General features: G+C 35.6%; 1 protein-coding gene across 5 annotated transcripts in view; it reads left to right on the forward strand.

Annotated features, from left to right (window-relative positions):
- The window catches only part of camsap1b (calmodulin regulated spectrin-associated protein 1b), a 115,107-nt gene extending 101,955 nt beyond the window's left edge, over positions 1-13,152 (forward strand). For all 5 annotated transcript variants that reach the window (XM_069885475.1, XM_069885481.1, XM_069885491.1 and 2 more), the window contains 6 exons: positions 1,473-1,609; positions 2,368-2,576; positions 4,076-4,175; positions 4,599-4,714; positions 4,797-4,915; positions 6,618-13,152. In XM_069885475.1, the coding sequence (XP_069741576.1) occupies positions 1,473-1,609; positions 2,368-2,576; positions 4,076-4,175; positions 4,599-4,714; positions 4,797-4,915; positions 6,618-6,920 (984 nt within the window). In that variant the 3' untranslated portion in view covers positions 6,921-13,152. The remainder of the gene's footprint in view (positions 1-1,472; positions 1,610-2,367; positions 2,577-4,075; positions 4,176-4,598; positions 4,715-4,796; positions 4,916-6,617) is intronic.
- Positions 13,153-15,979: the final 2,827 nt, after the last annotated feature.

Raw genomic sequence — 15,979 nt, forward strand, 5'->3', positions numbered from 1 at the left:
CTTATTACTCTGGAAACTTATTGATTGGTTGGGATTCCCTAAGATAAAAAAAAAACAATGTTTAAAAACTGTGGAAAAATAACATCACACCCAAATAAGATTTGAAGCAGTTTTCACCAATGGGTAAAAATAATAAATGAGTGATTTTTGAGTGAAATCTGATGTTCAGATCAAGTGGTGCAATCCTGAAATGCCAAGACATGGAAATGTGGAACAGATATTTGAAGATTGAGGGCTGACTTTGCAAATAGAAGTATAGAACCTCACAACTGGAAATTATGTAACAATTATTTAAAATGTTAATTTAATTTAATTCCTGGAGTATGTGGCGAATTGTACCTTAAGAAGGGTGCAAATAATTAGTTAAGTGTATTGAAATAACTTGCTTGAATAGTTTCACTGCTCAGAGATAAACTTGTTGTGGGATGTATTTGAAAACCTGAGGTGGCCTTCTGAATGTAGCAACGCCCAAGGAGACTTGATAATACTTGAATCCATGATGGGTTTCGATAGAGCAAATTGTTTAATCAGGGCTCACAGATTTTTGGTAATTGATAAGGAAACCAAATAAATCATGAAAACATTTTTGTGGTTATACTTCGGAATGTAATGCTTAATAGACTGGCAGAAACTGATTCAGTGGTAATTTTCCAAAGGAAATCTGGTAAGTAATTGAAAGTGAAAAAATTGAGGAGATCCAGCATCACTGTCAAGACAAATAACTAAATGTTATTTTAAAGAGCTGGTTCAGGCTCTGTGGGTCAGATGTGTTATAATATGCGAGTCTGAAGCTGCAATGTTGTAGTTCTAAGGATTTCTTTTGGATTGGATCTCAAAGTGCCAATTCAACATGTACTTTTTTAGGGTATGGAGTTTATAATATGGGTCAAAAGGTACATGAGCACTATGCAATGCTTGATTTTAGATCTCTGGTCACACAATGTCGATTCTGCACAGATACCACCCAGTGGAGTAGAGAGAATTCTGTTTGAATAGCTGTTTAAATTTTTAAAAATGTAACTCCAACAGCCCCCTGGTGTTATAAATGAGATAATACAATAGTTATATTTACTGTTGCTTTAGTGGTGGTGAAAAATTTGAAATGTTAATTATTGGTATTAGAAATATGATTATATCATATTCATTTAAGTATTTTTAAAAATGGGTAGGAAGGAAGTACATTTCTTTTACTGACAGCAGCTGAAATGGAGGATATTCCAATGTGTAAGTTTTCTTTGGTAATCAATTAATTTCCTAAACAAATTGAGTAAGTTTACTCACAGAATTAAATTTTGTACCTTGATAAATAAGTTCACTTAAATACCTTTGAGGCTCAGTAATGAAAGCTTTCTTCTGTTATCTGGTGTATTACTGCTGTCATTATGTAATAGCTAAAGAAAATGTACTCGATGGAAGATTTTTTTTTCAACTGTGCTAAAGCAGCAATCACACTATTTTTGATTACATCACAGGATGACCAGAAAGCAGAAGATGAATTGGCAAAAAAGCGTGCTGCATTCCTCCTCAAGCAGCAACGCAAAGCAGAAGAAGCTCGCTTACGGAGACAACAGCTAGATGCTGAGATAGAACAGAAACGAGATGAAGCAAGGTGAGACAATAGTTTAAAAATAAAAAGTTGCAAAAAAGGTTGCAAGTGGATTTGAATACAATGTAGTAAATTTTGTGCTGGAAACTCTAGGTTTTAAGAACCTGCTGTTTTTCTGCTTTCTATTCTGTCTTTTAACTTGACTGCAGGGAAAAAATGGTTGTAAGAGAATATGAAATAAATTGAAACTAATCATTGCTTCTGAATTCATCCAGAAGGTGTTTGTGTTTAAGAGGTTTGTAAGTAGTAGATTTGCTGCATATACTGCAACAAGGCAGAAATGTGCCTTAAATATCATAAAACTTTGTCTGAAGATCAGGAGATGCCAAGAAATATAAAGATAAATAGAAATTCTTAATACATTTCATTGTTTAAAGCCAAACTCGTGTTAAAATTGTGCCCTCTTGTTTTTGATACCCCTACCATGGAAAAGAAATTCTGACCATCTGGTCTATTATAATTTTATTAACCGTTTATCAAGTCAGGTCATCCCTAGGCCTACTTTGCTCCAGGGAACAAACCTAGCCTATCCAATCTTCTGTCCTCCCCACTTTCCATCCAACGTCTCCCTTTCACTGAAGTTCTCTAATCCAGGCAGCATTCTTTGAAATCTTCTCAGTAACACATCCTTCCCATAGCTTGGTGTACAGAACTACATAAAAAACTTCTATCAAAACAAATCTAGAAGAGTTCAATGCATTCCATGTTCCTGCTGAATTTCTATTTGAGATGCTACCTGCACAAAATATTTTTTTTCACAGGCGTAAGGCAGAAGAGGACCGGATTCGCAAAGAGGAGGAGAAAGCACGAAGAGAGTTGATTAAACAGGAATACCTAAGACGTAAACAACAGCAAATACTGGAAGAGCAAGGTCTTGGAAAACCCAAACCAAAAGTTAAGAAGCAACGTCCAAAATCTGTCCACCGGGAAGAGTCCCATAGTGAGCCACCATCACGATATCCTTCCACTCGTAAGTTGCAACAAAATAGCTGTTGCAGGTTTTGTCATTTGGAATAATGTAATTATTGGCCCCTTGGCACCTTCCCTTGCGGCCTCAGGAAGTGCCAGACTTGTGCCAACATCTCCTCCCTTACTACCATTCGGGGGCCCAAACAGCCCTTCCAAGTGAAGCAACACTTGTGTATCCACAGATGTCACATCCTGTATCTGGGTGCTCCCGTTGTGGCCTTCTTCACATCGGAGAAACTGGATGAAGACTGGGAGATCACTTTGATGAGCACCTTCACTCCGTCTGTATCAGTGACAGGATCTCCCAGTGGCTAACTATTTCAATTCTCCCCCCCACTCCCGCGCTGACATGTCTGTCAGTGGTCTCCTGTCAAAGCAAAACCACCTATAATTTAGAGGAGCAGCACCTTATTTTCCACCTGGACACTCTCCAACCTGATGACAATGACTTATCCAGTTTGTGATCGTTCACTCCCAGCTCTCCCTCTTCCTCATCCCTCTCTTCTTTCATCCTGTCTCCACCCACTTTCCTCTCAAGTCACAGTGCCTTTCCCCCCTCCCTTTGTTTGCTCATGTGCCCTCCCTCTCTGATCCACTTGTTTCCTCCTGCTTATGGGACTGTGCTCTTTTTCCTGCCCCTCCACCCCCCACCCTTTTATTCAGGCGACTGCCTACATTTTACTCGTACCTTGATAAAGAACTCGAGCCCCAAACTTTGGTGATGTATCTTTATCTTTGCATGATAAAGTAACACTGGTTCTGCTGAATTTCTCCAGCATTAGGTTTTTATTGTAATTCTATCACTGCAGTATGTCAGTGAAAAGCTGGATTAGTTGCATATTGGTGTCAAGAATAAACTGTATATCTCATCATGTTTGTTTCCCCATTTGGACTGCAGTCTGTTTGCCAGATGACACTCTCAATCTGCCACAGATCCATGTTTTGAAGCAAGGTTTGGTGGTAATAGAACAATTTTTAAATTGAACAGAAAAGCTAGTAAAAATAATTATTGCCTGCTATGTAATTATAGAAAGTCATTGAATAGAAATTAAGTAATATGTTAGAAGGGGAGTCAACTCAAACAATTTAAATGCCACAATTAATTACATGAATTGGGCTTCAAGTCTGTTATGGAATGATCTTCCAAAGGTTTGACGGTTTGTGAAACATTAGTTTAAATCTTATATACCAATAATAATTTTAAAACAAATTAAAGAACAGTTTCCAATTTCATTTCACTTACTGACAACTTTACCTCACAAACTGTACATTATATAACAACAGGTCAGGCTGCATTCATGGAGAGAAATGGACAGTCAATGTTATGGGTCGGGATCCTTTTTTGAGTACCTTTACTCTTTGTTTGCTTTGTGGCGACATCTGCAGTGCTTCTTCGTATAGCCAAAAACTAATGAAAGTTATCAGTTTGCTGAATCAAAGCAGTTTTGCATACATACTAGTAATGTATAAATTATGGTTTTTTTGTTTTCTTTAATTTAGCTGATAATCTAAGCAGTGCTCAGTCTGGATCCAGTCTTTCTCTGGCATCTGCTGCTACCACTGAAGCAGAAAGTGTAAATTCTGGTGGTTATTCACAAAGGTAAGCAGAAGTCCCAAAATGAGCATGGATTCATTCATTTTATAATCCATTCAAAAATTAGTTCCAATGATTTGTAACAAATTAAAAATGTTATGATGTCAATAATTCGCTAGTTGTACCTCACTGCCTTATAAAGAAAATTACATACAATCCAAAGCATACAGTTCACCACAAATATTTTGTCTACTTGTTCCAGCTCTCACTGCCCCCTCCCCTTTCTGCTCAAATCTGTTGTCCTATTGGTCATACCCAACCCTCTCCCCTTTTTTGTCTCAGTAAATCTATATTGTAATTATGTAAAGTACAATTTTTGGATTATGCTTGTTTCTTGCCAACGAATCAACGTAACATTGTGTTTATTTGCATCACAATTATTGGTTGCTAGCAATTCAGGGTTTAATTTATTTCATTTGTCAAATACAGGGCAGACTCCATGGAAACCTTCTCTGTGCTGAGCCGAAATCAGAGTAGAAACACAGAACGAGACTGGGAGAATGCATCCACAGCCTCATCGATTGCTTCTGTTGCTGAGTACACAGGTGATGTCAAAACTCTCAATATGTGTTTGTAGTTTGTTCACTGAGTTGTTTTGTTTTTAACTGGAATTTGGTTCCATTCTAGGCCCTAAGTTATTCAAGGAACCAAGTTCAAAATCAAACAAGCCAATAATTCATAATGCTATCTCGCATTGCTGTCTTGCGGGGAAAGTAAATGAACCACAGAAAAATTCAATACTTGAGGTCAGTAACAAAAAAAAGCTACTCTGATCCAGTAATTGCAAGTTAAATGAATTTTAGATTAACAGCATATTGCATAAATAAGTTTTTACTAAGAAGTTGTTGTTTTCCTCTCCCCATAATTCCCATTTAAAATAAATTTTTCCAAATATTTCTGAAATCTACAGCCTATAAATGTCATAACTGAAGTACTTCATGATTCTGAAAAATCATTCCAATTGGGTGTTCTAAATTGTACAACAGAAACTTGTATGTCACCAATGAGAAAATAATTTGCATAACAGTTGCTGTAATATTAGGGTGTATTTGAGTCAAGAAGGAATAGGATTTACATTGGGTTTCAGTAAATGCATCTTTGTTTTAAGTGTAGGGAATATGGATGATTACTACATGAATGAGTAGTAGGATTATTTTGTCTTTGGATTTCTGCTGAAGTGTTTCAAAGTTTTAATGCCTTGCTCCAAGACACTGATTTAAATATTTTTCAACTGTTTTGCTAAGACTGAAATACCTTTTGGTATATCTGCTGCCTCTTTTGTAAAGTATTCCATGTTCTGAACAACCATTTGAAAGACTTGTTCTCAATGCTTGTCTGTGATTTTAAAATTGTCAAACCTGTCATTTCTAATGACTGCTGCTCCCTGCCATCCATTACCAACCAGAGCAAATAATATTTGTTAATTTTCCCCAATTAAAACACAACAATTAAAAAAAAAAATCTTCCAACTTATTCTTGCCCTTTTTTTTGCGGTATCTCCTGGCTTCATCGAGATTAGCGAATACTATGATTTATCTGATTTTATCATCTTTTCGATGATAGAGCATCCAATTTAGGGCACACAAGACGCTAAATCTCTACATTCAGTTTCAAAATTCCGATAGTTTGTTTTCATGTCTTTATCCATAGAACTACATCTGTACTCTTTCAAGAGATTATATATTTGTATCATTTGATGGCTTTGTTCCTCCACACTGATCAGGGCCTTTCCATGAGCGTGCAACCTTACTAATCTTTTTATCCAAACGTCTCCATGCTAAATTAGGTTGCATGGTATAGTAGACATGTTTACAGGCCCCCAAAGATAAACTTGCATTAATTTGATTCTAGTTTTAAATTTGGGTTTTTCTAGGGTAGAAATTTGAATCTCTACTTAACTTACTGCATTGTTAGGAAGTAGTATTAAATTTAAGTTGCTGTTCCTCAACAGCGAGGAAAATTCTGAGGCCTTCTTTCATGGTTGTGTTTGTGTACAGCTCTGGGGTCAGGCTATCAAAATAGGTGGAAAATAATGCAGGAGGTTTCACAACTAAAAGCTTAATGGCAGTTAAACATCGAGAATAGAATGTGATTGTTGTTCGAGGTTCCAGAAAAGTACCACGAACCTTTGCCTGTCCACAGGCAATATCTGTGCTCCATCTATTCCACTGTCTATGAAATGCAACTGGCTGATTTCCTGATCTCTCAACTGGGCTGTCTGCAACTTTACAACACCATTCACATTTACCTGAAGTGGTCAGTAGTTTCCATGCACAGCTAATCTCGACAACTGTGGACAAACTACTGATTTTGACCCAATTCTGGTAAAGGCCAATTCTCTGCCCTCTGTACTAGAGATGTCAAAGAAAGGAGCTCGAGTTTTATATTTTGTAACCAAAAAAAATGTTAAATTTTCGATTTAAAATTGTTTTTAATTTATCTTCCCAGGAGCTTGAAAAATGTGAGGCTAACCATTACATCATCTTATTTCGTGATGCGGGCTGCCAGTTCCGAGCACTTTATGCCTATTCTCCAGACTCTGAGGAGATCCAGAAGTTAACTGGCACAGGACCAAAAAACATCAATAAGAAGATGATTGATAAGCTTTACAAGTACAGCTCGGACAGAAAGCTGTTTAGCTTAATACCTACTAAAACCATGTCAGTCAGTGTGGACGCAATCACAATTCACAACCATTTGTGGCAAGCCAAGCGATCTGCAGTGCCAAAGAAACAAGCAACAGGAAAATGAATTTTTAAATTTATTTTGCTGATTGATTTTTCAAGTTCTCCAAAAACCTAATGTTATCCCATTTCTCCAGAGTAGATTATGTTGATATCAACAAATTTTCCATTTGATTTGGTGGCTATTTAGTTTTGGGGGAGACTACAAATCTCTAGATTCTGTTGTGAATGGCAGAATGGAACCTTTTATTGTATGTTTGCACAGACAGTGAACTGTTATCAAAGGACAAAATAAGTAGTTGGATATTTTTCTGAAGGATTGTCGGTCTCTGGGTGCCAACATTTGGCAGTACGTGACAGAATTCTGGCTTTGTTTTCTGCACTGGTTACTCCAGCTTGTAACTTTTTTCTTTGCATGTGGCAAGTTTTCTAGCCAGTGGATTCTTAAAAGTATTTGTGGATTGTGGTTGTGAAAAGATTCCTGCTTTTTCTTTCCTTCAATTCCTATGTTGAAAGGCATCACCATATTACAGTTGCATTTGGCTTGAGGTAAACTTATCATGAAGGGTCTTCTCACACCATACCCACCACTGACTTGAAATGAGAATAAATGGAAGGCTATCTTCCTATACTGGTTCAAATAATTCTGGCCTGACCTTGATTTAATAGGGCCTACGAGCAACAATCCGATCAACCTAATAACTGCCAAGAAACTTGATGACAACTGACTTGCAATTCCAGACGCTGCTTCTTTTTTTTCCTGTCCTCTTGCTGTGCACGGTGATGGATTGTGATCTGTACATTTTGAGAGAGCAGTGTGACGGATAAATCTGCAACATAGTACTCTTGGAATAACAATTATGCAGAGTGTATGAACAGATCTGCATTGACCGGCAGGATGACGGCACATGCTGAGAAATGCCTCTGAAAGTTTGATTTATTAAACATGTGACTGTGGCATAATTTAAACATGCCCACCTTTTAGAGAAAGTCTGTGTCTGCAGTAATGATTGGGTGTTATTTGTCCAGTAAGGAAGATTGTTGTAGAACTAGAATTATTACTGCACAGAGCACACAGTATTACTCTATGGAGGCACACTGAGAGGTCACAGTTAAAATTTAATGCCTTTTATTGCACTGTGCATTTTGAAATCTTCAATGGTCTTATTTTTCAATACTGTACGAGCAGCGTGCTCCTATACGAATGTACATTCTGTTGAACACAGCCTATTTTCTTTTGGGATATTTATTATATTTCATAACCAGTTATTCTGCCATTCTTGGCTAATGTCTGCAGAATAGGCATTCTCCTACCAGATGTTTATGAATTTTTTTCTTGTTCTGAAATTTTTAACAACTTGGCAGGAGCTGTGTGCATTCTGTTTAAAAATAAAAGAAATCTTAATATTAAGCGGTATAGTGGTTAAAATAATTTGATCACCCTTGAACGTGTGATCATAATAATGGTACTTGAAGCTGGATTCTTTCTTCCATTAAGTAATATTTCTGTGAAGTTATAATAAATTTAGATAAAAGATAAAGTTGCTTACAAGACATTTAATTCTAACTCTGTGTCTTGTGGATAAAGTCTGAACAATGCCAACATGGAAACAGAAGGATTGTTATTAGGAACAACAGCTTTAATTGCTACGAGCTGTCGTTATTTTAAAACTGACCAAAAACTCTCCAGCTTTCAACAGTGAGATTGCAGCTATGAACGTTTTCAGCTGTCAAAAATCTGCAGGGATACTTAAAATGGAATAGTGTCTTGATATGGGAAGTGTCAACCTCATTCAATGAGCAGGTTAATTTCCTTAACAAAGAAGAACTTGTGATTTATTGAATTAGTTTTTGCATTTTTAAAGTTAGTTTCGAGGAAGAAACTGCAGGTGGATGATTTTTCTTTCTTTGATCTCATGTCACTTACTCTTTAGAAAGAACCTTGTGAAAATACAGAAGTAAGCTATGTTTGTTTACTGTGTGCAGTTGTTAAAAACCTAGTTGCAGATGTTTAGAAATGTTCAGCTAAAATTGGTGATAGAAACAGAAATCTGGCAATCATAATTGTAATTAATAGTAAGGGTTTGAAAAAAATCTTAATTGCAGATGAATATATTTTCAATTTTTTTTTCCTTTTTAGGACAGAATTATAATCCACTGTTGTTTTATGAAGATGCATTTTAATATATTTCTTCAACCTGTCGAGGAAGATAATCAGCAAATATTTAATTTTGCTGATTTTTGTTGGTGAATGCATCATACAGGAGACTGAGCATTTTGATAAACAACTGGTGTTTTTTTTCGAAATATTTAATCCTTTTTAAGTCAGGTCAAAGAAGAAGTTGTAAGTTTGAGAAATTGAATCATTTTATACAAATAGTTTTCTTAATGGATTTCTTTTTCTTAATGTCTGTTAATACCAAGCTGTTTGCAAGTTTGATACCTGTATGAAAAGGACTCATACTTGTGTAATTTTTATGCAAGGCTCAAATCGTTGTATGTTTTAAATGATTGCTTTTTAAGCCCATTTTAAAAAAAAAAGTTCCTTTGGGCAATTATCCTAGATATTTGGGTTTAGCGGAGGTTGTCCTAATGGCTTGTGACGGCATTGGGTTTCACAAAGTATATTGGACCCTTGTGTATGATGTCCTTTGTTTGCACTTGAATATGATCTTTAGAAGGCAATGATCACTTTCTAAAAACATTTTAAAAGAAAATATAATAGATATTTAGTGTTTAAATACTCATTGTGTGTTATTTGGAAAACTAGCTTTTCAAAAAGTGGAATCTGGGAGCTTCAGGATGTTGAATGGTAGTTTTAGTTAAATGTCCTCCCAACTATGAGAATTTGTATTTAAATTTAGCTTAGATTGAGCAAATGGTTATCCCATCTTCCTAGAAAGCTCCAGATGAAATGACATGTCAACATTTTGGTTAACAGTGAGTAGGTACAGTATACTTTTTATGGTCTGATGAAATGTTAAATTCTATGGTTATTTTCCTTTGGATATGATTTCCTAAAAGTATTTATAATATTTCTTCTACCAATTGTTTATTTCCCTTTCCAGAAAGCTTTACCATCTTGAAAACCTCTAAAAATGAATGTGAAAAATGTAATTTTCAGTCTCACAATCATAATTTAAATTACTTGAGCAGAATCTGCATTTCTAATTTTGTGCCAATTAAAACTAAAAGTTTTCCATTGGCATGAAACTTTGCTGCTATTTTCAAATATTTACAATTTGGTTAACTTGAAAGCAAAATATTTTTGAGTTCCAGTTGTTGCATCCTTTAAATGGTTATCTATCTCAGCAGAGGAGAAAGGACTTCAGCTGCTACTTTATGATCAATAAAACTCATAATCAGCATTGAAAAACTACTTGGAGACTGCATGCCATGCCAATCAAAATACTACACTACACCCATTTTGCACATTTTTGGTGACCTAAATGGCTTCAACAGATCTGGTGTGATCAAAATAAATCTTAAAATGGAATATCCTCACTTTAAAAATTGTTCTTCTTTCTTAAAACTGTTAGAAACAGATTGCTTATTCACATATGCTACCTGCTGTTTGAATGTACATGTATCATTTGTGTAGCAGGACCTGTTCATAACAACTTTTAAAGCAGCTATAAAGGAGATTTGTGTATGGTGGTTGGGGTGGTTGAAGGGAAGGTTATGAAACTGAGTGCGAAATCCAGACTGCACAAAAGGGCAAGTTGACGTAGTCTGGTAATGAGTCCCCAACACTGCAGTCAAGCCCAATAGGGTTTTGGCTCAGATTGCATCATCTCGTACAATATGCTGATTTTTAAAAAAATTGGGGCTGTCTGTTTAAAATGGGGCAACTCTTAAAATTGAATGGTCAGGAGTCAAAATCAAATCAACATCCCAGCAATGATTCCTTAATTTGTGTACATTTCCAGACTTTCTGCGTGATGTCTCCTGGTTTTGCTGTGTATGACCAATGAAGATGTTTTGATTGAATTTTTGTTGATGAGTAGGAAACATTTACCATGCATATTGATTATATCATCAGATGCATGGAATAAGGAGGAGTATGATACCAGCCTTAGAGTGAATCATGGTTGGAAGTAAAAATACAGTGCTAGAGAAACTCAGCAGGTGAAACCAGTGTCCTTTATATAGCAAAGATAAAAATACATTTCAGGCTTGACCCCTTCAAGGTGTGTAGAAATGTCGGCAGGCGTCCGAATAAAAGGGTAAGGGGGGAGGGTTGGTCACAAAGATAGAAGAGAGGAGAAGAGAGGAAGGGCACAGCAGCAAGCAAGGGGAGGAGGAATGGCTGAGTGAATAGAGAGGGAAGGGGGTGGAGAGCTGACGGGAGAGGGAAAGGAGAGCAGGTTAGCAGAAACTGGAAAAGTTGATGTTAATGCATTCCTGTTGGAGAGTGCCCAGACGGGGAAAAAAAGTTCCTCCATTTCTTCGAAAGGTTGGAAGTGCCTGGTCCAATTTTTCTGGATAAGTTTCCTCATTAATGATTGGAAATGCTCGGGGCATCATTAATGTATGATTCATGAAAAAAGAGATGATTTTTAATCCATTTTCTGCACTTAAGTTTCCACTTGGGTTGCAGTGTCTTTTATGTGATAACTTTGGTAGCTAGCTATAATAGAATATAAAAACAGAAAACACTGCAAATTTTACATAGGAACACTAGAACTGCAATAAATCAAAGAATATTCTATTGAGTATGGTTACATCTAATTAAAGGATATTTGACCCAAAATATCTGTGATAAACATCAAAAGCATTTAAAATGTGTTTTACATGTATACTAGTTAATGATGCATGGTGCTGTCTTTGGTTGGTAATGTACACAAGATGGCAAGTGGAAAGTGAAATTTGTTCCACTCTGATATCTATGTCAGAGTCTACATTTCCTTTTAAATAATAAGAATATGAATTCTGCTTGCATGAATAGTTTTGATGTTATTTGATATATTTGGATACCCAAGAATTTTCTGTAAATGTTATTCCTTTGTATGTTCATTTAAATCCCTGTGACAAGCCGTCAAGTTATTCAGTTGCATCATAATATCTTGGGTTTATCTTTGATAGTCACAGCCTTTTAACAAGCAAATTACATCAGTAAACTTGAGGTAAGAAAACATTGTAGACATTTTGTCAATTGTATACATTCCAAATTGCATGTTGTGATTGAGATCATGAACTGCAGAGAGTGTCCATTTACTGCATTACCACATCAGTAACACTGGTCTGTAATGCAAATTTTACAGTAGTTTTATCTTGATGGTAAATCTTCTAAAATGAGTCAAGAAAGATGAGTACCTAGTGTGCCAAGATGGTTCCTTCTAAAATAGTTTGCATTTAAGGCCAAATGCTGTTTATTCATCAGGTTAGATGACACAGACACATGAGCTATTTCTCTCTTGACTGCTTGTAAGTCATAATTTTCTGGACTTCCAACATAAAATATTTCAGTAGTGACCATTGCAGGTAAAAGGGAGTGAGAATGCTATTGTGAATTACTATTTTACTCAGGGATTTTTGTTTCCTTTTATGTTGAAAGAAAGCCCAGATTAATTCTTAGCAAATTAAAATATAATTTTGGTGTGAATAATCTTATTGCTGAAAATATAATTTAAACCAATTGGAAGAATGTGGTATCTTCCTATAAGGATCAGTAAGATTCTTTCTGCTGGCCATTGGTGTTCATTGTGTGCAGTGGATTTTTTTTGCAGTAATAGGTAAGCTCTTGAATGTCCTAGTTCTGTTGCGAGAATGATGTTCACTAGAGTCAAGAGTGCAAATAATAACCTTGAATTGTAATGCTTTTGGACTTGGTAATTTAATTTAAAAGTGCAATTAATCTTGATGTTCTTTTGAAAAGGTGCTTTCAAAGTGAGTACTTTAAAAACAAACTGTCAGTGTAGTCATGCACATATTACAATTCACAATGGAGTGAGCGACATAACAGTACAGTAGAGAAATTGGTTTGCACTGACGCGTTTGGTGAAGATGCAAGTTCGTTTTTCCACTCCATTTTTGTTTTGTGCTCATGTTTTTAAAATGGAAGTGTGAAAAAAGTGAGAATTTGAGATGAGTGTATTAGTAGCTGGTTGGAACTGTAATTATCCAAAGGTGATAAGTCATTTTTTTTAAAGGTTTGACTTTTATTACACAGGCCACATTAATTACTTTTATTTTGTAATGTTATCATACTTATCATCACCTAAATGTTACCATAAAGACTTTAATGTTCAGCATATAAAGCATATTTATTTTGGAAAAACAATGAAAAGTTAATAAAGAGCAGTGAATTGTACTGATCATGTCATTTGTATATTTTGATTCCTTTTTTTAATTTGATACACTTTTCTTGCAGCATTTTTACATGTTTGAAATCCAGAAAAAAAATGCCTTATTAATTAGATAAAGGCTTTGTTCAACAACAATCAATGAACATGATGCCATCAATAATCTGCATTAAAACTTTTGCCTCACTTTTATTTATAAAAAAAAAGTGCAGCAAAAGTTGCATGAAGTACAGTAAAACCCCTGATAACCAGAATTCAAGCAATCAACAAAAAAAATTGAGAAAAATACATTTTAAAAATTAAGAATAAAATAATAGGTAAAATACATAAGTTTAAAATTGTACAAGTAAATGTTCACTGAAATAACACCTAAACCTTTGGTGAAAATGTGAGCAAATATTCAACCTTGATTGTTCTTTCCTCATCGCAACTGTTTCAGTAAAGTTTGAATAAAGTTGTGTTTGAATAAAATGGCATTGCCCAGGATGAAGAACTGGTTGATGCTGCTCCCCGTTGGGGTGACTCTTAAAGTGTCTCCTTATCCTTACTAGGAGTCTTTATTAGTATATTATTAAATATATTTGAAAGGCTTTATCTATAAACTTGGCAGGGGAAGGGGAGGATTTAATTTCTATAATGTTATTGTGCTTTGGGTCATCTCTGTGCTGTGGAGTTTTGTGGAGGGAGGAATCTGCAGATGCAGCGATGGTTCAATGTTTTAAAGAATATGACTGAAAATATATTAAAATGCTTTAAGTTTTATATGCAGTATTCATGCAAGTGAAGTTTGTTCATGTAAGTAGAGTACTTTTGTCTTTTAAACTGTTTATTCTTAATCCAGGTGTATTAGTTAGGTGTTGTAAGAGTCTCAAGCAACTGGAAAATAAACTTATCCGGCTTATAGCAATCCTCAGGTACCGGATAAGTGCATTTGGGCATGATTTCAGTACGTGTTATGGTAGGGTAACTGTTCAATATAATGCACGCTGCTTTCATCACTGATTCAGGATAGAACAGTGATAAAAGCCTGCAAGTCTAGTATTTTCTGAACAAAAGTTATTTAAAAAATAAACGAAAGGAGTAGTTTTGTGGAAAATGAGGGGATTCTAAACTAAGGAGGAAAACTAGAAAATCTTAGATTTAGTTTTTCATCACTATCTTTGGAAGATCACAATGTGTGCATTGTTCCTGTCTATATTTTTAAGATTTAAAACTTGTCTTCCACCTATCCACCCATACCCTGATGCAGTTTGCAGACTTCCAGGATGCAGAGTTGGTTATTCCAGTGAAACACTTAGGATCAGTGTGGATTGTTATTGCCAGCTGTGGTTTATTTGGTAACCCTCACCTGAGTCAGAAACCTCTGGGTTCAAATTACACTCCAGTGACTGGAGAGCAAAAATCTAGGCTCATTGTCAAGTTCTCTTAGGAAATGTGGCAAACTGTGGTACTGCTAGAGGTGTCTACAATGAGATGTTGAACTAAAGTTTTTCTTTAGATGGACTTTGAAGACCATCTCCACCAAGTCTATGGTTACTTTTTAATTTTGAGTTAACATTTTTATTTTTGTCTCTAATTGTCATGTTAGTGTTATTGGAAGAATACTGAATTCAAATTGATTGCTATAATTTCCTACTTTACTGCGGTGATTACTCTTCACTACAGGATTCATTACAGGAATTTCATAGGAACTCCTGACCAATTGTTTTTTCCATAATAAGAATGAAACTGTTTACTCATTATAATCATATTGTTCAGTTTCAGAAATAGCTTCTGATAGCAAAGAAGTTCATGCAAACCTACAGAGAAATACTAGTTTAGAGAGAATTTGGGTGGCAATATTGGCCAGATTATACAGTGAGTAAAGTTCAGCCCTGAAATTGCACTAATAATTAAATTCTACACGAATAAAAGGAACTGAAATAAAATATTTAGCCCCCATAAGTTTGTTAGTATCATTATTGTGCTGACCATGTCAATTTAATCCCATCTCCCTATTTCCTGTCTGTTCATGTACCTGCTTTAAAGCCTCTTTCATTGTTCAATCATACCTGCTTTTACCAGCTTCCCGGCAGAGCATTCAGGTGCTAACCACACATCCCCTGCTGAAACCTATGCCCTCTAGTGTTTTGGCACATAGGAGAGTCTAGTGACTCTCCTATGTGCTTCATTCTTTTGTACTTTTATTAGGTCATCTGTTAGCCTAGGATGCTCTAGAGTTCTGACAACAAAGATAATTTTATAATTAGCTCTATTTTCCTGCTTGAAATCTAAAAATGATGCAAGCACTGGAACAGACAACACCTGTGGAAAGAAAAACTGAATAAACCTTCCAGTTCAAAGACCTTTAATCAGAACTTCTTTCTCAGTTCTGATGAAAAGTCTTCAACCCAAAAGGTTTATTATTTCTCTTTGACATGGAGGGGCAGACTATTTCTACTCCTATGTCTTTAAATTGATGATATTTGATCTGTTCTGCTCGTTTTCTGATACATACCAAGACCCAACTTGTCCAAAGCAATTGAAATTGTTTTTCTTTATCCTATAAGCTTTTTTTTGTCTGACCTGTGGAAACCAGAGGAATTGATTAACACAGACCCCCTTTTATGTGCTTTATTGATTACTGATGATGGTAGCTCAAGGAAACAATTTAAAAAAAAATGTTGCTAGAAACTGAAGATTGACTGGTGTTTCTGATAAAGATGGGTAAATGATATATGGGGAGGGTTGAAGATTCACTGGGGATAAATGCTGATTCGAATTAACAGGACTCTACTCTTAAAGGCAAATCAAAAACTAAATGCTGGACACCTGAAATAAA

Source organism: Narcine bancroftii, chromosome 1 (genome assembly GCF_036971445.1).
Source record: "Narcine bancroftii isolate sNarBan1 chromosome 1, sNarBan1.hap1, whole genome shotgun sequence".
Taxonomy (NCBI): domain Eukaryota; kingdom Metazoa; phylum Chordata; class Chondrichthyes; order Torpediniformes; family Narcinidae; genus Narcine; species Narcine bancroftii.